Source organism: Rhamphochromis longiceps, linkage group LG23 (assembly GCF_057381845.1).
Source record: "Rhamphochromis longiceps isolate RC_006_pf linkage group LG23, R_longiceps_female_GT1.1, whole genome shotgun sequence".
NCBI lineage: Eukaryota > Metazoa > Chordata > Actinopteri > Cichliformes > Cichlidae > Rhamphochromis > Rhamphochromis longiceps.
Genome location: NC_140578.1, coordinates 41878624 through 41902578, shown reverse-complemented (window position 1 = coordinate 41902578; position 23955 = coordinate 41878624). Strand labels below are relative to the sequence as shown.

General features: G+C 39.0%; 4 protein-coding genes across 4 annotated transcripts; 1 reads left to right on the top strand and 3 right to left on the bottom strand.

The window, feature by feature from the left end:
* Positions 1 to 1054: 1054 nt before the first annotated feature.
* LOC146642662 (uncharacterized) lies at positions 1055 to 2891 on the bottom strand. Its single transcript, XM_085399307.1, has 4 exons — positions 2712 to 2891; positions 1922 to 2033; positions 1758 to 1825; positions 1055 to 1222 (listed from the first exon to the last, which is right to left on the bottom strand). The coding sequence occupies exons 1-4, from the start codon at positions 2889 to 2891 to the stop codon at positions 1055 to 1057; spliced, it is 528 nt and encodes a 175-aa protein (XP_085255433.1).
* A 1155-nt stretch (positions 2892 to 4046) lies between these two features.
* Positions 4047 to 10492, bottom strand: LOC146642661 (uncharacterized). The gene is made up of 5 exons (XM_085399306.1): positions 10472 to 10492; positions 8877 to 9203; positions 7792 to 7890; positions 6266 to 7657; positions 4047 to 4106 (listed from the first exon to the last, which is right to left on the bottom strand). The coding sequence occupies exons 1-5, from the start codon at positions 10490 to 10492 to the stop codon at positions 4047 to 4049; spliced, it is 1899 nt and encodes a 632-aa protein (XP_085255432.1).
* On the top strand, positions 10262 to 14893 carry LOC146642660 (uncharacterized). Its single transcript, XM_085399135.1, has 8 exons — positions 10262 to 10354; positions 10457 to 10873; positions 10957 to 11182; positions 11362 to 11511; positions 12207 to 12424; positions 12513 to 12666; positions 12748 to 12857; positions 13761 to 14893. Exons 2-8 carry the CDS (start codon positions 10580 to 10582, stop codon positions 14070 to 14072), a joined length of 1464 nt encoding a protein of 487 aa, XP_085255261.1. The 5' UTR covers positions 10262 to 10354; positions 10457 to 10579; the 3' UTR covers positions 14073 to 14893.
* Positions 14894 to 15444: 551 nt separating this feature from the next.
* LOC146642659 (nucleoside hydrolase-like) lies at positions 15445 to 22050 on the bottom strand. The gene is made up of 7 exons (XM_085398428.1): positions 21841 to 22050; positions 21552 to 21731; positions 20969 to 21080; positions 20733 to 20869; positions 20497 to 20574; positions 15741 to 15857; positions 15445 to 15663 (listed from the first exon to the last, which is right to left on the bottom strand). Exons 1-7 carry the CDS (start codon positions 22018 to 22020, stop codon positions 15511 to 15513), a joined length of 957 nt encoding a protein of 318 aa, XP_085254554.1. The 5' UTR covers positions 22021 to 22050; the 3' UTR covers positions 15445 to 15510.
* Positions 22051 to 23955: the final 1905 nt, after the last annotated feature.

Genomic DNA, 23955 nt, shown 5'->3' with positions numbered 1-23955 from the left:
GAGAGAGTGAGCAGCTTCCGGTTCCTTGGTGTACATCTGGCTGAGGATCTTACGTGGTCAGTACACACAAACAAAACAGTGAAGAAGGCGCAGCAGCGCCTCTTCTTTCTCAGGAGACTGAAAAGATTCGGCATGAGCCCCCGCATCCTCAGGACCTTCTATCACTGTGCCATTGAGAGCATCCTCACTGGATGCATCACCACCTGGTATGGCAACAGCACCGCCTACAACTGCAAAGCTCTCCAGCGAGTAGTGCAGTGCTCTGAACGGATAATTGGAGGTGAGCTTCCCTCCCTCCAAGACATCTACAGGAAGCGGTGCCTGAGGAAAGCGGGGAGGATCATCAAGGACTCCAGTCACCCCAGCCATAAACTGTTCAGACTGCTTCCATCAGGAAGGAGGTTCTGCAGCATCCGGTCCCGTACCAGCAGACTGAGAGACAGCTTTTTCCACCAGGCCATCAGACTGCTGAACACGTCATAGACACCTCAGCTTCACTACTGGAACTTTAACATTATGCACTCCATACTGTACAGTAACGCCACTGTTTGCACATGTCTCAACTCTGTATATTTTATTTTATATATTTTATTTATTGTTTATTTAATTTGTAAAATATGTGTACACACACACACACACACACACACACACACACACACACACACACACACACACACACACACACACACACACACACACACACGTAGAAAAATATTTAGTATACACATCCAGAAATGCATATACTATTATATATTGTACATATATTTATTAGTTTCAGATGTAGCCATTCTTGTATTTTGCTTGTTTACATTATTGTATTTTGCACAACTCTGTTGCTTGTGAAGCTCGCACACAAGAATTTCACTCACATGTGCTGTACCAATGTACCTGCACATGTGATGTGACAATAAAAGTGATTTGATTTGATTTGATAAACCGGTCCGTGGCGCAAAAAAGGTTGGGGACCGCTGCCTTAGACTGCCCACAATAAAAGGCCACTCTGAAATATGCAGTTTGATCACACAGCACAATGCTGCAGATGTCGCAAAACCAGTCAGTATCTGGTGTGACCACCATTTGCCTCACAAGGTGCAACACATCTAATGGAGATGTGTTGCACCTTGTGAGGTAAATGGTGTGCAATGGGCATAGAGTTGATCAGGTTGTTGATTGTGTGCTGTGGAACGTAGGTCCACTCCTCTTCAATACTTGTGCAAAGTTGCTGAATATTGGGAGGAACTGGAACACACTGTCATATACGCCGAGCGTCCCAAACATGCTCAATGGGTGACATGTCTGGTGAGTATGCTGGCCATGCAAGTATGGGATGTTTTCAGCTTCCAAGGAATTGTGTGCATATTCTTGCAATATGGGGCCATGCATTATCATGCTGTAACGTGAGGTTATGGTCATGGATAAATGGCACAACAATGGTCTCAAGGATCTCGACACGGTATCTCTGTGCATTCAAAATGCCAACAATAAAATGCACTCATGTTCATTGTCCATAACCCCATCACCACCATGGGCCACTATTTTCCATGGCTGTATAAGAACAAGCATCTAGCCATGCAGTCTGCCTGTGCAACATTCTGCTTACCCAGTCAGAAATACTGTCATTGCATCCATTCAAATATTATTTTAAATGTCATTTCTGTCAGTGTCAAACCTTTAAAACGGTATAATTGTTGATTGTAACAGAACTTAAGCATACGGGAAGTATGCTTAAGTTCTATTCAGTTTGTTTCTCTCCTCACCCATGACAGGCTGTTCCTGCAGGTGAACTCCCAGGTGGAGATGTAGATTGGGCAGGTGTTACCTCTGGCTGCACACAAACATTTTACAGTTCTTGTTATTATTAAAATAGATACATAAACACATAAATCACTTAAAAGATACAACAGAGTAAATAAAAGCCTACATTCAGTGTTTCCCCCCATGATGTAGAGTGCCTTAAGCTTTTTTGGCAAGGAAGGGTCCAACTGCACTGTGACAGCCAGGTTAGTGAGGGGGGCAGTGGCTACGAGGATCACCTGAAGGCAGAAGACAGAGTTGTGTTGATAACTGGTGTGCTCTTGTTATTTATGACATAATTATAACATTATAACATATGCATCTTCTTTTTTTAAATAAAAATGTGTTGAGACAATTTTTCAGTCGGAGAAATTTGTGCTTTACTAAGATGAAAGTTTATATAGAAATTTTCGTGTGCATATGTAAAGAGGAAGCAAATGTACCATCAATGAAGGCAGCTTACTATTGGTCAGGTGATGTGATTTCATGTGTTAGAGTTCAATTAATTTGAACGCCACATCACCATTACACCATTTTAAGAAAATGGAAACGTCAAGGCACCTCTATTGACACAATGTTGTCACTGAACCAAGCCACAAAACATTTACAGAATATGAGTCTGATAGATGCATTTAGATAATAAAGCCATTCCACTTCCCCAGACAGGTTTGACAAAGCCATCTAACAGCAGATCCAAGCCTAGAGCATCTGGATCCGGGACATCCCCCAGCCCGTCTTTCCCATGGTAATCACCCGCATGCTGTTTGCGGGCCAGCAGAGGCTTTGAGCAGCCACGATACACTGGAATCTGTATTGTAGGTTGCATTTAATAGCAGGTCATCCAGCATGCAACCATGCAGTCAGATCTGTCACCATATCCATGTATAAGGCTCTCCCACACTCTGCTCAAAACTTACATCCAGCCTATTGCAGATTTTCAGGACACGCAGCGTGTTCTTGAGGACGTTCTCCAGGGGTGTATTGCCATGGCAGCAGGTGATCCCCAAAATCTCCACATCAGGGTTGGCGAGGGCCACCATGATGGCCATAGCGTCATCCACCCCAGTGTCCACATCAATGATGAGTTTCTTCTTCATCCTGTGTTTTTCTTTTCACATTGTCATAAGCTTTTACTTGTAGAACAACCTTATGTTTATAGTAATTCCAAAATATGAACATGAAAAACCAATGAAAGACTCCTTCAACGGGTTTTACGGCCAAGGCACGAGAATATACTTTAGATCCCTTTTACAGCTTTGCCTTTAGGCTAGTTTTCAGTGCTATAATGTATGCACTATTCAGTGTTCAGAATTGCATTCTAATGTTACTCTAAGTTGACCTGAAGTAACAATAAAATGTATAATGCTCACCTGGTGAATGGATTCTGACAGATGTTTACAGCTTACTGATATGAGCCACTGCAGCTGAATGCTGTGATCTGAAGAGTGGATAGAATTACTTAGAGAGAGGCTGCATTAGCTTTTGGCTAACTCTGCCCAGTGGGAGGTGGGAATTCCTTCATAACCTCTGCGGTGTAGAGCGCTTAAATTGTAATTCCGCCTCTCATGAGAAGGAAGAAAAAACTTGAAGATCATAATTGATGTATCTGTGCTTGCCAAGTATTTGGGAAGCCAATTACTCTCACTTTATAGAAACTTGTGTCTTGACTCTAGAATAATGTTTAACTCACCGACTGTAAGATACTCAGGTCCTGTGGCTGCAAAATAAGCGAAGGTCATTACCCCTCTATCACCATTCTTGACTGTTGACATGAGTTATTTGTGCTGATATGTTTGGATTGTTTTTTATTTGACTCTGTGCATAATGGCCAAACGTCTCCAATCTGGTTCCATCTGTGCAGAGCACATTGTTCAAGAAGAAACGTAAGCTATGCTGCCATGCTCTTTTTAGAGAAAAGTTTTTTTTTCTCGTAATCCTTCTATAAAAGACAATTGTTTGGTTGTTTTCTAATTATACTGTCATGAAGTTTAACATTCAACATACTAACTGAGGCCTGTAGAATCTGAGATGTGGCTCCTGGCGCTTAACAGTGTTTTTGAGGATTGCACAGTTTGACCAAAATCTTTTACATCTTGTGAGACAGGTTTGGGCTTGGTGACGCTAGCCCTGACCCGAGCCTAATTCACAGCATCCAGGAGGTCTATGGAGTTAAGAGCAACAATGTTAGCAGCAGCTAACATCTGCTTCTGGCACTCCTCTTTTAGTGATATTATGGAGTTCTGCTGGGCCAGTCACATCTTATTGATCAGCTCTGCTAAATCCCTGATGAGTGGTCTCTTTGTGCCCTCAATCTAAGATGGAGAGGAAAGAAGATCAGATCATGTGAAGCAAACTGAACAAATTATGAAGAGTGAAAAGGTGATCAAGTATGTTTATATATGGTGAAATTATATCCAAGCCCTTTTATAAAAAACTTTATATATGAAGTTTCTTATAATACTAATGAGGTCGATATTTAGATATAGAGCGATTAAAAGAAATAAAAGAAACACTTTGAAAACACGTCAGATTTCATTGGTCAAAGGTAATCCAGGACCGCACATGCGCCGCCCAGGTGGGGAGGTAGGTGGGAATGGTTGAATTTGGCGCCTCTACCCCCCACTCATCTCTCCTTAACCAGACTCACCAGAGAATTGGTTTTAGCCTCTTTCCACGCTTTAAGAAGGTTAAGGTGATATATTTGGGTGGCTCCTCCCCTGTCCGACCGTACCACTTCATAGTCTACGTCCCTCACTCGCCCTGTGACCATGAAGGGTTCTTGCCACTTTGCAAGTAACTTTGCGCTGAAAAAAAGTTAGCAATACAAGCATCTTCCGGTGAAAATTGTCTATGAATAGCACCTCTGTTGTGCTGCTGTCATTCCTGGGCCTGGAGCAAATTCTCTCGTGATTACCTCCCCAACATGTGCAGCTTTGCTGTCAGGCCCAGAACCTATTGAATCTAATTATTAGGTGGGCTCAGACCTTCCTCCCAGTTTTCTTTATTCAAGTCCAACAAGCCTCGTGGCTTCCTGTTGAACAACAACTCAAAGTGAGAAAATTCCGTGGAGGCATGGGGCACCTCCTACACTGCAAACAACAGAGGGTCTAACCAGAGATCCCAATTGTGTTCATCCTCATGAGTGGAGGACTGGACTTTAAAGTCTTATTCAGCCGCTCCACCAATCCATCAATCTCAAGGTGGTAGATGCACTGCAAATTATCTGGTGCTTGCCATGATTTAAAATCCTATTTTTAGACAGGCCAGATTATTTGCCTTGTTTTAAAAAAGATTTACTTGTTTCTAAGTCTGGATTTTAGATAATAAACTTAAATTGAGAATAACCATATAATTGTGTCTATATTAGTACAGAAATCCAGAAATGGGAAGAATAACTCTTAAAATAGCCTACATTAGGTCTCTCACCAGATGTCTCTCAAAATATCACTTGTTTCAAGATAGAGTGACAAACTCAATTTGCTTGATTTAGGAAATTCACACAAGGCACCTGTTGAAAATATGATTTATTCAAAATCATGTCTGACTTCAAAGTTGTACATATAAAGGAAAAAAATTAACCACAATTTATGATACAAATCACATTTCAAAGACAGCTGTTTGTCCCAGCATGCCAGCATTATGTGGTACAACATTGACATTGGTTTAGGGAACATTTAATGACTGTCAACTGATATCATCACAAACTACACTAAGCCAATACTTGGTGCAACCCTAATCTTAAGGGTGATTTCTATGGGAAATAATATCAGAAAGACTGTATTTGATTGGCACAAACACACTGTCCCTAAAACTAATAGAAAAGTATGAAGTATAATCAATGAGCTCATGGGCTAATTCTGTAGCTTGAGCAACAATGGGCACAGTTACTTCATATGCCAATAAGTCTTCATTTAAATTCAAAGTTTCATAGCGTTGGTACTCAAAAGCAATAAAAGATGAGTCAATCAAAAAGATATCCTTTATCAGTCCAAACACAGGGAAAGTGCCATCCACGTCTGCAATAATCATGGACTTCCCAGCAATGTATTTATTGCCATTTAGAACATACCATTTCACTGAGACAACAGACTGCATGACATCTATTCCAAAAAATTCTTTAATTTTTTTCCTAACATATTCATTATTTTTAGCTGATACTGGCCCGGATTCCTTTTTTTTTCGCAAAAATAGGATGTTCAGTGCCTATTTCATTTTGACAACACTCAAGAAATTGATTGTGGTTTGCAAGGGATTTACAAATATTTTTAAAATTTAACTTAGAAGCCCACTGTTTAAAATAGGAGTGCTTTGCCTCAAAGCGCATGCACATACTCCTTATTAAAGGTCCAAGCGATAAGATTTGACTGGGAAGATGCAACATATAATGTTGCTTAGGTATTATATTGGCTTCGGGAAAAAGTTGCTTGAACTGATACAGGTGTTCTTCAATCATACTTCTCAGTTGCAATACAGTTTGTAAAGAAATAATGGGAGCAAGAACTATTTGAATTATCATAATTAACTTTCTAATAAATACAACATACTCACTCTCCACACCATACAAAAGAAAAAGTAATATTTTTAAAAGAATTAGCATCTGTCCACAAGACTGTTTCAATTTGTTGTCGTTAGCCGCTAAAGTGCCAAAGCTAATAGGACATGGTTTATCCCGTATTTCAAGAGGTGAGTAAGGAAAATTTTGAATGTCTGAATTAAACTTGTCTAATTCTAATTGTCCTGAGAGAATTAGGTGTTTTAATACAAATTTAACTTCCATTGATGCAACACCTTCAAAAATAACATGCATTATGTCCTGTGGAGTTTGTTTGATCAGGTCAAATGCAGGAACATCAACTAGTCTGCTTCTTCTATTAATTCCATAAGTAGTTTTGAGGGACGCTTTCAATAAATCTGTGCTTGCTTTATCTATTTCAAAACACTGCCTGATATGTTTCTCCAGAGTTCTGTGAACAAACTTCTTCTCCTCAAAAACACTTTGCATATCATCAAAGTTGCATTCACAGTGTCTACATTTGCTATAAGCAAAACCAATCCCTTCTTTAAAGCCAGCAATCTCATGCTGGGCTAGCGTGTCTCCGCAAATGGCTATAACAGCACCAAACAATTCAATTTCACCATTTGACATTTTAATCCTTACACCATTGTAAAGCAGTGATAGATCTTGAAGTATTCTTTTCAGTACAACATCAATACCCCACTGAGAAATGTCACTTGCTTTAGCAATAGCAAGAAGTCGTATTGCAGCTAACTTTGACCTAAATTTTGGATCAATATTTCCTAAAGTATAATAAAACATGACCAATTTGTTTGCAGAAGCATGGGACCCTAAGGGGTTACATATTTCAATTTCATCTGTGTACAGTATTAATTGCAATGCATTTGGCCTCTGAGAAAACATGGGGTGAGATGTAAAGAGGGACCCGTCTCTAAAATCATAGAAGAATCCCTCTCTGCTTCTTTGTGGTGCAGTGTTCAACATGGTAAAGATTCTCTCATTAGTCATTAACTGCTTTAGACTTTCAATTAATGGTACATAGTAAAAACTTTTGTTCCTTAAAGACATGACCCTTGAAAGACCTTGCTTTACCCAACATATCTTCTGGGATACTACTACTTCCTCTGCGTTGACTGGACAGAACATTTCCCCTATGGCTCTACTCTGTCCATATGCAATGGTGGAGAAAGGATCCATGAATTTATCAAATGTAGCCAAAGCCTCATCTTGAAGCTGAGTGGTTCCCTCGGCATTATCTTCAAACACTGTCTTCATTCTTTCCTTGAGCGTATCCAAAAGAACAGCCTGATACTGTTGCACTCCTGAGATGATATGTTTGACCGTTCTCTGTGAAAACATTTGAAATAAAAGTAACTTATTCTGCATTTATATAAAATAATAATAATTCTGAATTCCATTATGAACAAGTAAGACATTGATTGCCTTATGTAATGTATTGATCCATTAAGACTATAACATACCTGTGATAAGTGGCACTGTTCTTGAACACAGATAGCAAAAGCTGCAGCAGATCTGGTAATATCATGTCTGGTAAAGGATGTTGTAGCAACAGCTTCTTCCTTTAGAGCAGAAAAACAAAGTTACTCCAAATTCCTGGCCAATTATAGAAATTCTTACATAACAGGTATAATCAGTTACACCTAATGATTGGTCCATTAAAAAACAAAGTGCATGACAGTGACTAGTGTTACAGTTGTGAATATTCAATATAATATAAGATAATATAATATTCATTCTTTGGAATAAAGAAAAAAGAAATGGAAAAGAAATCAAAGACAAAGAAACAATAAAAAAGGGGTTGTCCATTTTTTTGATGAGGCTAGGGATTGGATTCATGAGAATGAGATTTTATCTTTTTAAATAATGAATTTTTGTTCGCACTTAGATATTAGTTTCTTTACATGTTTGTTGTATTTATTAAATTATTTATGTATTTTTAAATCACGTAATTTAGATTTGCACTCAGAATTTATGTTAGTATTAGTATATGGATATATTTTATTGTATGCATTTATTAATTTATTTAATTTTCAAGAAAATCATTCTTATCCATGTTTTGGCAGTATTTCTGGCCAACAGATTTTTTTTACAGTGCTTCCAAATACTCTGTGTCTTACCTGAAACCGTATTCACCACTTATAATTCCTACGAGATACCCAAATTGCTGCCACATTGAAAGATTTAAGCGCGCTGAGAGTGTCTTTGATGCAAACTTCACCAGGAGACATGCCAGCCGCAGAGTGTGTGCCTTCTCCGGCTGCAGCATAGCCTGTACTATCTACACTGAACTGCTATTCTGTTTATTTGTTTTTCATTTCATCCTGCAGGATGAAATTGTGATTTAAAATCCAACCATAGTGGAAATCGCTTGTAACAGTTTGAAGAACAATATCTAGCGGTATAATATCGCGAGATCTCGTTAAATTTCTCTTGACTAACAATGGAGAAAAGGATTAAAAGTAATATAGGACCAAATACGAGGAGTTAGACATAGCTAAATTTGTCATCAGAAGCCACACTACATTTTATTTAGTTTAACACTTACCGTGATCGGGCTGTCAACAACCTGAGGCTCCTGCACTTCAGCCAAAGATCCACCAGTTGATATTTCCACGGTGCTGGTTGTTGTTGCAGTACTACAGTTGGCAAAGACTGAAACACCAACATTTTCCGATCCTAAAGAGTGGGATGTTGGGGGGATCCTCCATCCTCTTGGTGGGCTTCCATTCGTCAAATACAGAGGGTGCGTCCGTTTAATGTGGCGAAAGAATGAGTTAAAAACTCTGAAATCTTGTTCACAGCCATCTATTCCACAGTAAACCCAAAAATCCTGCCTTCGACCATGAGCTGCATTTATGTGGCTAAGGAGCACCTTCAGAGTTAAAGAAACAAAGATAAAACAGATCATACATCTCCAGAGCGCCATGGTGAACTGTTTTCGCGCTGTAGCCATACAGCATACTTTACCGCTCTCCACTGAAGGCCACAGATGAGAGTGTGGGACCATGGGAAAGGTAGGCAATTTTTAAAATATATGTATCCTTAATTATCCAATTTTTCAGGTTTAAATTACATCAGTTATATTTATTTTTAGGCAATAAGTGTTTAAGACTGAATTTATATTTTTCTTTTCTTTTTTTTTACTTAAAAAAAATTAAATATAAATAATTTTCTGCATGCGCATTCTCAGTTCCTGTCGTGACGTTACTTTCATGCGGGACAAACTCTTTTCCCCTGCTTTGTTAACCATCAGGACCGTTAGGAAGATCAAAATTATTTATCTAAACAAAGCGAACAGTAATTTAAGGTTGGTAACATTAAGTTGATTTGAAAAATACTATGGTACAACGGTGTTATTAAGATAAAGTCGTGTTTTGTGAGGGCTGCTGCTAGTTAGCAATCTAGCTAATGTGTTAACTTTAGCTAAATGATCTTATTTAAGCTGTAGGATATTTCCAGGCACTGTGAGTGGAGGCTTTGGAACGAACTAGAGAACTGCTGTCACGGCATGGACAAGTTTGACGATGCCATACTGTCTGTGTTGCAGGGTAAGTCTTATTTTTCAGTTATTTTGGTACGTTAGCTAAGCAGCCTTAGCATCTGTTAGCATCATTTCTGAAACTTGGAGCTAGGATTGCACTCTACTCTGACCTTTATCCACATTATAGCCTTGAGCTGTCTTTGCCTAAATAGACTTGGAACATCATTCTTGAAGACACCCAAAAATAGTTTTATTGCATTCCCAAATATTTGATAAACTGTTTTAAGTTTGACATTTTATCCTGTTAATATTACTTATTGCTAAAATACATTTATTGACAAAAAATGACCTCGACATGTAATAAGCCACGCCCAGGAAAAGAGAAATAAATATCACTTTTGAAGTTGTTTTTCTCTTTTACAGCTGCAAATATTGATGAGGAAACTTTGAGAAGCTTTACCCGGGATGACCTAAAGGATCTTTTTCCGGGCCATGAAAATTTCTTCCGTAGAAAGAAGATTTGGGATTTTATCAGCCAAAAGGTAAATACACATTATACCACTAAGAAGATGATTACTGTCCATATTGTCTAGCATTAATTTGCCTAATTGTGTATTTTTGTTTATATCCCACAACTGTTATAGTTTAAGAGTACTGACCAAGTTGCCAACACTTTCCATCGAAGCGAGAGTAACCCCTTCGGCTTTGATGTGTCACAATGTCAGCCTCAAACTTCCACTCCCATTTCCTACACTGCTGACAAAAAAATGAAAATGCCAGACCCACCAGAGTATGTGGTGTATACAGATTCAGAGTTGGACATGGTGCGCAGTCAGTACTTTGCATTGCTCCACAGTGGAAAGGAAAAGGACTGCAGGATGTCGAAGGAGCTCTGTTGCAGACTTGTAAGGAACACAGTCACCAGCATGGTTGCAATCCTCCGTGTTAGTCCCATGGGGAAAGAAGTAACATACCCCTCCAAACTCGAAATGAGAGCAATGTCACAGAAGATTGTCGACTATTACCCCATGTTACGTGATGCTGACACACACATGCCATACGTAAGTCATTCTTTACCCACTACAATATCTAAAATTGAGTGAGATAATAAAATGATGTACAAATATATATTATTTTACCACAGCTGACCATCTACACCAAACTGTACAAACGACTCCAAAATATGAAGTCTCCAAGGAAGAGGCAGGGCTCCATGCCACAACGAGGCAGGCCCAGGAAGACTCTTTTCAGCTCAGATGACACAGACAATGGGACTGAAGGTGACCTAAGTGGTGAAGCAAGTGGTTCAAGTGACTATACCACACTTCTTGAGAGCAATGATGACCTCAGCGAGGATAACTCAAATGCAGGTGTGTACTTTGGTCTGCTGTACTAATGACTTTTGGTCATCTAAAACTTCAAAGAGACCACCTGCCCTCAGTTTTCTGTTCAGAGTGCATCACAAGATTTATACAGTGTTGAGTATTTTCCTTAACTTTCTAGCTATTCCCTGTTATTACATTCTGTTCATCTTCTGTTTTTTCCTCAGAGAAAGAATCCCAATTGCCGCTACCCTCCACTGTACCAACTACGTCAAACAATACTACGCTGGCTTTACCACTATTATCCAAGTCAGCCTCATGCTCTGCACCCAGGTCTGATATAGGTCCTTCAACTGCACCTCCAGATGATGTTGTTGGTAAGTCCACCATCACCCTTATCTACCTCTCAGTCTGACTGTGGTTCCTCTTACAGCTCTTTCCAAAATATGGTTGCAGCAATGAACCCCGTTCTAAGTGTTTATTCCATAAATCATAGTGGTTTGGCATTAACTCGAGTTGGTGTGTAAAATCAACATATGATAGATCCCTCATTCCAGTTTGCCAGTTAGCCATAGTAAGTATTTTACCACTTTGTGTTGTAATGGGTGTTACTCAGTGCTGATTATTTACACATGTAAATCCTCATGCTGGTCACATCTATCATGCCTTATCACAGTGTTTCTGTCATAGATCAAATTACCTAAAAGATTTTTATCCATCAGCTCATAATCACTGTTCACACTGATGTGAACGATATACACAGTAAACAACCTTTACCTTATTTTCACCACAGTTTTATTCACGGGCATCTTAAACTGTCGTTTTAATATTTGATTCTGTTCAAACTAACAATTAACATAAATCCATGATCATTATAAGAAAAGGACACAAAGGGAAATGATTAGGACATATAGGGTCAGTTCATTACTCAAACATATTTAACCTAAACATTAATTCTCATAAATATTATACTTAAAAACAACCATGCAACCTTACTAGAAATGACTGATTAGAAAAATCTGAATTTAGTCTAGTTACACCATGTCTTACAATTGCTCTTTGCTTTCCCTAGCAGACCATGACAGCCTGAAGATGCAGGCAAGACATTACAAAACCTTGAGCAACATGTACAGGAAACCCAATGCAAAACCCAACCAAAGTGACGTCGCTCAAATTTTGGACCTGGAGTTTGAGGCCAGACGAGCTTTTATTGACGCAGATGTTACAAGGGAAGAAGACAGGCCTAGAAAAATATTTGAAGCATACCCGTGCTTCAAAGACATACGAAATGTAAGTTCAACTACCTTCAGTTAAATTCCTTGCTTTCTCTGGATAGGTTTAGTTAGTTCTTGACTAACTGAGCACAACTTTGTCATAGGCGATGGATGAACTGCGTCGCATCATTGGTGGCTCCAACTGCAAATACATAGATCAAATGAAGGGTCGATGGGCAGAGTTTTGTTCGAAGGTGCAGTTCTATGGCATTTGGAAGAAGGTCCTGAAACCTCCTCTCCCCTTGGATGTATGTGGAGGTAAGTGGCCTTTTCATACATTAAATCCACACATCAGATATGTTCGGATTGCTTTGTTGAGATACTTTTCTCCGTTCACAGTGGATTTTACTGTCACTCTCTTCAATGCACTTCCATCTCTTTTTCCTTCAAAAACTACACCACCAAAGCGGCTGGGAAGTGCCAGTGAGGCTCTCCTTCATATCCTCAAGGTGCGAACAGCTGCAATACCAGCCACTGTAACTTGTACTCCATTTACTTGTATTGTTATTATTAATATTATTATTTTGCTTTTCCTGCTTAATAAGAGTGGGTTGAAGTTCAATTCAGCAGGGATTAAATTACTCCTTATTCAGGATTTCTTAATTGTTATTCAAAACCTACTCCAGAGAGGCAGCACAGAGCAAAAGCACATTGCAGTTAGGATACAAGTAGAAGCAGTAAAATGATATATTTAAAAAGGCCTTCAAAAACTAGAATATGTAACAAAGTTAAAAGAAATAGTTTTAAAAAACAAATGAGAAAAAAAGCACAAATAGACATGATAAAAATGCTGCAAACTAGAGAAAATTCATGCTCAGAATTAATACACAGCAAAATCTCCAGTGTTAAATTAACACCTTTGACAGTGTTATATGTTTAAAAGTAACCTAGTCAGTTTTGAAGATTAACAATGACTAACACTGAGCAGTGCTGATTTTCTAACACTGGAAAATAAATCAAAATGTTAGAAATATTCCAGTGTTAGAAAATCAGCACTGCTCAGTGTTAGTCATTGTTAATCTTCAAAACTGACTAGGTTACTTTTAAACATATAACACTGTCAAAGTGTTAATTTAACACTCAACAGTGTTGTATTTAACACTCAGAGGAGTGGACCCATATAGACACTCTCCAGTGTTAATTTAACACTGGAGATTTTGCTGTGTACATTTCCAAAATTTCATATTTATGTAAGTCAGATATTTTACATTTATTTCTTCTATTCCAACAGTAAATCAGTTGGAGCATTCTAAACTCTTGATATTGCTTTTTGTGTCTTAAGCTGTTTGGATGCACAGCAACCCTTTCATTGAAAATCTTGAAGAATTTGTCCTTTTTTTGTGCTTTTCTAGCCGGGTGAAGATGCAATGCTATACCTGGAGAAGCGGCCTCTCTCCTCCCCAGTGCTGCTTTTTGATGGAACAACCAGCATTGTTGCTGTAGGAAACATACCAGTGACCACTCTCTCCTTGGAGGATTTCTGGGAAGGAATGTTGGTGTTGATGGCATATTACTACACCTTGCACTTAACATACCCAAAATGTGTTGCAACGGTCCTCTCTGTCATACAAACTGAGGTAATAACTGATGCCATCCATGATCAAGATGCCACTAGTGCATATAAGAAAGCAATAGCTGAGTGGAAGTCGTTCTTTGAAAAATAGGTGAATACCAAGCAGGATTTTATCAGGTCATTTGCAGTTTGTTTAGTTTTGTAGTACGTTTGTACAACTTTGTTCCTAATTTGCCTAGCAATGTCCTGAGAAACGGCTGTACTTATAATGCTTTACAAATGAAAGTTGTTGTTTTTTTTTCTTAGTGACACTTTACCTGAGGCATGTAAAGTTTTAAGTCAGTAATGCCATTATTTACAACATTGTGAGACTATGTGACTGTCACAAAAGTTTAAGGCCAAAAATTTAATTTCTTTTCTCTGTTTAGGCCTTTTAAAGGGTTGATTTAGACTTTTAGGGATTGTGCAGCAGCCCTATATTGTTTAAAAAAAGAATTTTGTTCTCATGAGAGAAATAAATGTTGACATATATCACTCCTGTCCTGGTTGTGATTTCAGTAGAAGCCAAGGAGTATTCTAGGAAAAAGGTCTGTTTTAAGGTTTTTTTGCCTGGATTTAATATTGATTCAGCTCTATTTTAAGATAAGCCAACCTGAATCAAGAAACAAATTAATCATACTTCACTAATATTGAGTAGTTTTTCATAGTATTAGAACTATTTTTCTCGTTGCAGTGCATTCATTTGCTGCAAGTAAGAATTCAAAACATAAAAAAAGACTGTAATTTAGCATATTTAACTTACTTTTGGGACTTGATATAAAGTAATTTTATCTTAAATTGAGCTTTTTAAAGCTTATTTTAACCCTCTTCAATTCTCAAATGTGTTCTTTTATTTCTGGATTAAAAAATCTTATTTCAAGATTTCTTATTAAGTAAAATAAACTTGCTGCATGGACAGATAATTTCACTTGTTTTCAGTGCTTTTTGTATCAAATGTAGTATTTTTTTCCTAAATATAGACTAGCCATTTTTGCAGTGTGCTGGTCTGAACAGATTAATGCCCAGTAATTTGTATAGCTCTTTCAGTGTGTGGGACATGAATAAAGTTCTCCGGTCAGTCAGTATATCTTTCAGGATGCCGATGTGGGAGATGACCTGAAAAGTGCCTGCGCCGCACTCTTTGCAGAAATGGTGCGCAGCAGCACTGCCTCTGGATATCCGCATAATATGCCGCATAATCGACTAGAACAAATACAAAGTGATATCCTTGTGCACTCTGATAAAATGGCCCGATAAGGTCCATGTCAGTGAACTCAAACGGGACCTCCATTAACAGCAATAGGCATAAAGGCACTTTTGGAATGGCTGGCTGGTTCAACAGCTGACACCACAGACACATAAGCCCACATGCTTGGCCATGAAAACTGGACCATTATTCACCGTGGGGTTATAGTGAGCGACCTGGAAAATCAATTCCCAGCAGCTTTTAGGCACCAGCAACTTGGTGTGCTCTTTTTCAAAGAGAAAAAAATCAGTTTTTATTTCTTGTTATGAACCAAACGCACGCATTCAGCATGCATAGAAACATTCTATTTGAGTGCATTGGTCAACATTTTCTTTAACTTTTCCAAGTCAACTTTCTTCATGATGATGGCCTTATGGTCTTTCTTCAGCTTCTGGATGTAGTCCACCACCATCATGCCTCGGGTGTAGGTCCCCTCTAACTCCACTGCCACCGCAACCTGAAGGAGAAACACAAGAAACTGTTAAACAATACTTGAAATTTTACTTAACCTGATAAAAATCAGGAGTTGCTTACCTCTTCGCTCTCAGTTATCAATGTATCATCGATGGCAGCAGCTAAGGCATAGACGTCACAGGAATTGAAACCAGTTCCTGCAGTAATCTCCTTCTTATAGTCAGCTGATTGGGCTTTCTGTCAAATCAGTACATCACAGGTATTTAGACATTTTGTGATTATCAGTGTAGGGACTAGGGATGGGTATCGAAACCCGGTTCTTGTTGAGAACCGGTTCAAACTGTTTCAATTCCTTGGAATTGTTTGCCATTTTTGCAAACGATTCCCTTATCGATTCCAGTCGCCCCGAATGACGTCACCACGTTGCGGAGCGTCATTTACCTGGCAGAAAACATGGCGCCTAAGCGGCTCAAACGCTCAAAAGTTTGGTCATACTTTACGAGAACGGATGACAACAGGGCAACTTGCAATACTTGTAAAGTAGAATTTCATTTAAGGGAGGAAACACTACGAATATGCAAAAGCATTTGCTCACAAAACACGCGATGACCTTAAATGAATGTCGTGTTTTTAATTCCGCTCCGGACTCGTGAATCTCAACCCAGCAGCAGCGGTAACGTTTCCACGTCCTCTCCCGTTAATGCGGCAGGTAAATAATCAACTAACAGTGCATATTATGTTAGCACGATCTGCCTTATTACAAAACCTGCCATTACTGTGGTGGCTCAGATGCTGGCAGTTCTCACTGCAGTCTACCGGTAGCGTCTCCTTTCAGGCCAGGATAGACGAATGTCACCGAGCAGTGACTAAGTTTGTGGTAAAAGGCTTGCACCCATTTGCCACAGCAGATGCCCCCGATTTTCGGTAAGTGAATGTGTTTAATTGTAGGCAGGAACATTACTGGGAATTCTTGTGTAATTGCTACAGAATAATTTGTTATACTTTGTTATTGCTACAGAAGAATATTTATTTTATTATTTTACATTTACAATTTTTTTTCCTGGGGACCCTGTGACACCCCATGGAAGAGCCATAGGCTGTGGATCTCTTAAGATCTCACTGTTGGGTTTGTAAGGCCATGTTACTCCTAAATTTCTATCTTGTTCAAAGAGAAGATATAAAACAAAGTTCTAAGCTAATCGACCTTAGTGTTCTCCTTTTTTTAAAAATAAGAATCGATTAGAGAATCGATAAAGAATCGAATCGTTAAACAGAATTGAAAATGGAATCGGAATGGTGAAAATCTTATCAACACCCATCCCTAGTAGGGACTAACATGTTATTAAGTAACGCGTTACAGTAACTACGTTATTATTGTGGTAACGAGCATGGTAACTAGTTATTATGCCAAAATCAGGAACGCGTTAATCGTTACTGGGATTTAGATAGGGTCGTTATTCGTTACTTCTTGCGGTGGCTATCGTGGAGCTTCAACAGATTCAGTAACATTAGCAAGTGGTGGAGGCCAGCAGGTGGTTGAGGGAAAGGGGAGGCAAGAGGAGCAGAGACCCGAGGTGGCCGCCGGTCCGAGTGTCAGGTGAAATGACCTTCAGGTAAGAAGTTATGACCTGCAGTCTATCTGGGTCAGATATAAACCAAGTTAAGGTGGAGTTTATTTTAGTTATGCTGACTTTTTTGTACTGGGTACTAGCTAGCATGACGGAGTTTCTATACAGCTGGGGGGTGCTATGATGTTGATGTTGAACTTTATTTTGTTCATAAGGTTAATTATTAGAGTTTCCACCCGTCCCTAGTAGGCTAGAATCATGGCGGCGGTCAACGACGGTCCAGGCGTGGGATTTCTCTCGTGGAAATATGCACATTATTTTTTCCTTTCTATTGGTACGTGGCACAGTGCACTTGTGGCAAGTAAGCAAGCTAGAGGACTGACAATCTTGCTGGGTATCCAGTTACGGAAGCAACACATTAACAAGAGAATTCTGAGTAAAACCAAAGTTACTTTCCCTAGTAACTAGTTACTTTGAAAGTAACGAGTAACTTGAAGTAACTGAGTTACTTTTGAACTAGTAATGTAACTAAGTTACTAATTTAAAGTAACTTACCCAACACTGGTGATTATCTGTAAGCCAGTGGAGGACCAAGGTCTAAACAAAAAAAGTTGCCACTAGAGGGCTTCAACCAACACCTGTAGACTCCTCTTTTCACACTCTGTGGTTACCCTTGTATAGTTGAGAGACCTTGGGGAGTATAATGCAAAACCTTTGGTCTTGTTAGCTTATTAACACCATTTAAATGTCAGTTTAGAATTTGGAAGTGGACGTCCTGGCACGTCAATCTGGCTATGTGCCACAAGCCAGTAGAGTAACCCAGATTTCTTGGAGTCACTGGTTGGGTTGAAGAGTGTTACATCTAGGGACTTAATTGCTCTGCTGGGGGATTTAACCACTTATTTGGAGAGCAGTGTGACCTGGATGGGTGGAAGGCTGTACCAGCCAGGAGTGCATGGAAGATAAAAATTGAATGAGAATTTTGGTCAGGTTCAAAGCGAACCATCAGACAACTCAAGAGGGGTAAGTTGTGCTCTTCTCACACTGTATACAATGGTAGTTTGGTTTCCTATGGTGTTGATCAATGTTCCCTCTAAGCTGCGTGCGTGCGCAATTGCGCACTGCTGGCACAGTCTCTGCGCACAGAAAATCTGTGTTGCACACAGAAAAAAAATCTAACCTGAATTGAAATTAAAATTAATACTTTAACATTTCTGTTTTGCAGGGTTAGTCAGTAAGTGACTGGCTGCTCCCGTATGGGATTAGAACGATGCCACCTTATCCCATAGTCCAGCCAATAATGCCATTCACATTCGTATATACGCAGCTAATCAACGTGGTTGACAGGCTTATACGTGTCAACCATAAGCCTGTGGTTGCGTCCTTATGCGCGTCCTTATGCGCCAACACCGGTGTTTTAGCTAGCAAAGAGGCGTGGCTGATGTGGAGGGAAGCCACGTTAATGACAACGTGTACAACCATTGGAGATGTGAGCAGAACAGACAGAACAATTGACGGAAAAAGTGTGGACTTTATACCAGTTTTTAAATTGTGTTGATCGGCCACGTAAAACCAGAGTTATGATAAAAAATATATGTAATGTTTGGTTTTCTTCCTGAATACTGTCGTTGTTTATATTTACTGCGGGAAGAAACGGTGTTTTATAAGGAAAACGCTGGAAAGCCTGTGAGCAAAAACAAAACCAAAAACCCACCACCCTTTCCTATTGGTGGAAAAATGTACCATGTCAACCAATCAAAAAATTATATGGCAACAGATGTTTAGGAAGGGGGGAGGTTTTAGGAGTGACGTGTTTTGAGATGTGAGAGATTTGCGATGTTTAGGGCAAATCTTGTATAGTTAGTGTGTAGTGTAGTGAGTAGTTTTGTTGTGTGTGTCAGAACAATGAGGCGACTGCTGAATGTTACAGGTGTTACAGGAGTGATACATCTCCTGTTCAACAGGAGATGTATCACTCCTGTAACACCTGTAACAGGCCTGCAGGTATCAGGCTGTTGTTCTCGTTTATCTCATAGTGGACAGAGATAATTTTTTGGAGTGGCACACTAATTTGTGTGGCATCAGATTTGATGCAGAACAGCTGATTGTTCTGTAAATAGTTTGAAATGTATATTTAAAAAAACGCCCTGGCTGCATTTTTAGGTAAACAGCTGCAAAAAACTTTGTTGTTTGCATAATCCAGTAACTATTTTGAAGAAGTAACTATATAATTAATTGCCCAACGTTGGTCATTATATACTGTATTTTGCAGACAGAGAGTTACAGGACTCTCTCCCAGACCACAGACTCAGACTCATAATACAAGTCAGAGCTTTAAAAAAAATCATAAAATAGAAAGTTGTGTTTTCAAAATTGGAGTTCAAGTTCTTTTTACTTCCAACAGTGTTAACATGCTACACAAGTCATGAACAAGATTCTTTTTTAATTTTCATTGTAAGTGGGTTAAAGCACTTAATTAAAAGTAGTCTAACATAAATGTAAATGCTGTAATTTGATTATTTTAATAAACCATGTAATTTGGATGGATTCGATGCTGGCGTGACCACAGTGCACACGTCTGCTGTTGCTCACAGTGGTCCAAGGGACGCTCAGGAGGTTTGTGTGTTCGCTCAGACACGTGAAAAATTAGAGGGAACATTGGTGGTGATCGTAGGAAAATCTATGCTTCTCTGTTCAGGCTTCTGCCCCACAACCTGAATCAGGAGAGTGATCTTTCTGATGTGAGAATTACACCACTCCCTGTGAGAAAAGCTGCAATCATTCAATCATTTTATCAGTGCGACAGTTTTTGTTTCTTATGTATTATGCTTCTCCCCCCTTTCAGCAAATTATAAATTAAAGAACAAGGATGTGTAACGACATGTATGTAAGTGTCATAACATTCTTTTGGCAGCACAGTGTGTTGAAGCCTGGCATTATTGTGTCACAGCACTAAGATCCTGCTTAGACAAGTTAATCTGGGAGGAGTGGCAGTTTAGCTCACTGGGCTGAGCTGGTGAACACATGACACGATACCAGTCTGAGGTTTAGTTTGATCCGAGGCTCTCTTGGCCTGTCTTCCCCCACTCTCTTTCTGCTGTTCTGTCTCATTTTTCCCATGGCCTATCTAATAAAGGTGAAAAAACTTCAAAATTGTTTAACAGAAATTCCTCATCATTCGCAGCACCTGGGGATCCAGTGCTTCTTGCAACATATTTTCTTGCAAAAATGTATTAAGATATAAATTTGTCACACTTTCTGGGGATGGGATTCTAATTATTGTAATAATATCATTTGCACACTCTTACCATCCTTGAAAGACTTGAAATCTTTTTCATGAAGTCTGCTTTCTGTGTAGATTCGGCAAGCCAGGTGTCACAGAAAGACTACAGGAGGAAAAATTGAGGGTGCAAATTTAAATCACTGTGAAATTATCAGTCAAGCCAAAAACAGCATTATTACAAATATTCAAATATTATTCTAAATGTAATTTCAGTTAGTGTAAAGCCATACAGCTTGCTGTACAACTTGTCTGTTTCCTTACCCACGGAAGGCTGTTCCTGCAGGTGAACTCCCATGTAGCCATGTAGGTTGGGCAGGTGTAGCGGTCCAACACGATGTAAGCCGCCTCTGGGTCGGCTACAAAGTTAAACTCTCCACACACTGTGGTGTTACCTCTGGCTGCACACAGACATTATTAATGCAATTCTTGTTATTATTAATATAGAAAAAAAAATCATAAATCAGAGAATAAGTACATCAGAGTAAATAAAAGCCTACATTCAGTGTTTCCCCCCATGATGTAGAGCGCCTTCAGCTTTTTTGGCAAGGAAGGGTCCAACTGCACTGCGACAGCCAGATTAGTGAGGGGGGCAGTGGCTACGAGGATCACCTGAAGGCAGAAGACTAATTTGTGTTGATGACTGGAGTGCTCTTGTTATTCATAACATAGCTTTGGGATGAACAAAACCCCTACAAATAAAGGTTTTTTATCTAGAAATTTACTTTTTTAGTGAAATTCAATAGATCATTTACATAGAGTAAACCTTTATGTTTACCTTTTTTTAAAATAAATAAACCATTTCAAGAAAATCCCAAATTCAAGGCACATGTAGTGAAACAATGTTGTCATTGAGTTGTGTTTTAGATACATAAAACTTAATAACAACTGAACTGAAATGAGCAAATCCGCTCTAGAAACTAAGCCGAACTAAACTGAATTAAAAACAAAAATTTAAATAAATAAAGAGAATCCAAAAACTATAATAATTCTGGTATGCATAGAATACATGCATACACAGAAAAATTTTGCTCTTAAATTTTATTTACAGTACATTAGCAACATGTTTAACAGAGCACTCACCTCTCCAGCATTGTCTTTCACAAGCTTGATCATGGCCTGCACAGCTTTCTTCTTCTGCAGCAGATCCAAGCCTGGAGCATCTGGATCCGGGACATCCCCCAGCCCGTCTTTCCCGTGGTAATCACCCGCATGCTGTTTGCGGGCCAGCAGAGGCTTTGAGCAGCCACGATACACTGGAATCTGTATTGTAGGTTGCATTTAATAGCAGGTCATCCAGCATGCAACCATGCAGTCAGATCTGTCACCATATCCATGTATAAGACTCTCCCACACTCTGCTCAAAACTTACATCCAGCCTATTGCAGACTTTCAGGACACGCAGCGTGTTCTTGAGGACGTTCTCCAGGGGTGTGTTGCCATGGCAGCAGGTGATCCCCAAAATCTCCACATCAGGGTTGGCGAGGGCCACCATGATGGCCATAGCGTCATCCACCCCAGTGTCCACATCAATGATGAGCTTCTTCTTCATCCTGTGTTCAACCACAGCATTAAAAACCTGAAGAGATATTGTTTCTAATAATGCAAACTTCATTCCTCTAATATGATCTGGAACCACGTATCCCTCCATTTTTTTTAACGGCTTTTCTAACTGGAGCCTATCTGAGCTGTCAGAGGGAGGGAAACAGGGTACACTCTGCACGGACCACCAGTCTATCTATCACACAGAGAGAGAGAAAACTACAAAAATGAAAAAAAAATGAAACACAGCGTTTTTTTTTATTGATATTTAGATACTTTTTACAGCATCACCTTTAGGAGGGTTTCCAATGTTTAAATGCATATGCAGTAATTAGTGTTCAGAATTAAATTCTTATGGTATTCTAAGGTTCATTCTAAAGTAAAATTACTTAAATGTAAAATACTCACCTGGTGAATGGATTCTGTTTACAGCTTAATGATATAAGCGTCCGCAGCTGAATGCGTAAACTGAACATTGGGCAGAATTATATAGGGAGGTGTTGCATAAACACATGGCTAACTCCACCTCAGGGGATTTTCTCTAGGTGTTATAAATCTACCCCAAACTTGGGTTTGTCCGCCTTTTTGTTGTCTTTTGTAAAATGAAATAACTGCATGCTCTTTTTGGAAAGAACAACATTTAATAATAATATAGAGGGGACGGGGGTTCAAACTGTGTAATAACTAGAATTGTCTGACATTGTTAAAATAATATTGTTCAGCTACAGGTGTCTAGAATTAAAGGGGCTACTGAAGGCTTTTCAGTTAAAACAAATACACTTTAAAAAAGAAAAACAAACCATTCAGTTTCTCTATCTTAAGATAAACTCTTGATCTAGAAAGTGGACAATAGAAATAATTAATTACATAATTACATTCTTGAAGGATTTTCATTAAACCCAAATATGGTAGAAATGTATTGAAAAGAAGGAATTTTATAGCCATCTTAAAACAGCTACTCTAGAGAAACCTGCATCCAGCCAGTGCACAGATTTTTAATGTGTAACCTGTATCCAGTGCCGTCAAATAATGGATGTCTTTATCCTCTGTAAGAAGACTTTTATTTTGAAAGAAACACCTTTAGTGCATGTGTTCATTTTCTCATATGATTTGTGACTAAACAATTTGCATCTAATGTAATTCACGTTTCTGCAGACGTGCTTGCAGCATGGTTAATTTAAATAAGACATTTCTTTTATAAAGTCTGCATACAGTTTACACGTGAAGACGGTAGAATTTTATAAAGAGGATAAGCTGGATAAGCTCTTGGCTAACTCCGAAATTCCTTTATAACCTCTCCGCTATAGAGTTTAAGGGTATTCATGACTTCACAAAGCCTCTTTAAGGCTTCACTTGCTTAAAAAGCAAATTTCTTTCCTCTCATGAGAAAGAAAAGTGAAACGAAATCAGATTTGATGTGTCTGCTTGGCAAGCCTGTGACATTACCTTTGTGGAAACTTGTGTTAAAGACGAATCTGCTGCAGGGCTGAAACATTGGTTGTGAAAAGATCTATTATCTTATGATTAAAGGGTATGTCAAAGCTCTGCATTCTTAACAATTGACTTAATCAGGTAGCATATATCACCTCTGTACTGTGTTTGCAACATGCTTGCAGAAGTTGGTATCAAAGCCTTATTTCCCTTGGAAATGACAATAGACATTCATGAAAGTTTTCACGTCACTCTGTTTGACTTTATCTGTCTCTCACATTATTGCAGAGGAATTTTGGTCCACTGCTATGTACAGCATTGCTTTATTTCATTTATGTTTGCAGGCATTTGTGTTGAGGTCTGTACTTTCACTTTAACACTGTAAAAACCTTGACTGTTCTCTGTTTTCAGCCATTCTGTGGTAGATTTGCTGCAATGCATGGGATCACTGTTGAATGACCCAGCTTTAAGCCAAACTTCAGCTGTTGGACAGATCTAGAATACTTTGATATAC

Bases quoted from the DNA above. Each gene is read 5' to 3' on its own strand.
- LOC146642659 (XM_085398428.1), bottom strand. From the start codon at position 22,020: ATGAAGAAGAAGCTCATCATTGATGTGGACACTGGGGTGGATGACGCT. The intron at 20,870-20,968 runs GTAGGCTTTTAT...GTCTGTGTGCAG, and splicing joins CATGGGGGGAAACACTGAAT to CCAGAGGTAACACCACAGTG. The intron at 20,575-20,732 runs GTAAGGAAACAG...TTCCTCCTGTAG, and splicing joins GCAGGAACAGCCTTCCGTGG to TCTTTCTGTGACACCTGGCT.
- LOC146642660 (XM_085399135.1), top strand. From the start codon at position 10,580: ATGAAAATGCCAGACCCACCAGAGTATGTGGTGTATACAGATTCAGAG. The intron at 10,874-10,956 runs GTAAGTCATTCT...ATTTTACCACAG, and splicing joins CTGACACACACATGCCATAC to CTGACCATCTACACCAAACT. The intron at 12,425-12,512 runs GTAAGTTCAACT...ACTTTGTCATAG, and splicing joins GCTTCAAAGACATACGAAAT to GCGATGGATGAACTGCGTCG.
- LOC146642662 (XM_085399307.1), bottom strand. From the start codon at position 2,891: ATGAAGAAGAAACTCATCATTGATGTGGACACTGGGGTGGATGACGCT. The intron at 2,034-2,711 runs GTAAGTTTTGAG...TTCTGCCTTCAG, and splicing joins AAATCTGCAATAGGCTGGAT to GTGATCCTCGTAGCCACTGC. The intron at 1,223-1,757 runs GTGAGGAGAGAA...CCCAATATTCAG, and splicing joins GCAGGAACAGCCTGTCATGG to CAACTTTGCACAAGTATTGA.
- LOC146642661 (XM_085399306.1), bottom strand. From the start codon at position 10,492: ATGGAAAGTGTTGGCAACTTG. The intron at 7,658-7,791 runs GTATGTTATAGT...ATGTTTTCACAG, and splicing joins AACAGTGCCACTTATCACAG to AGAACGGTCAAACATATCAT. The intron at 4,107-6,265 runs GTATTGCAACTG...TCTCCATCTTAG, and splicing joins CCATTATTTCTTTACAAACT to ATTGAGGGCACAAAGAGACC.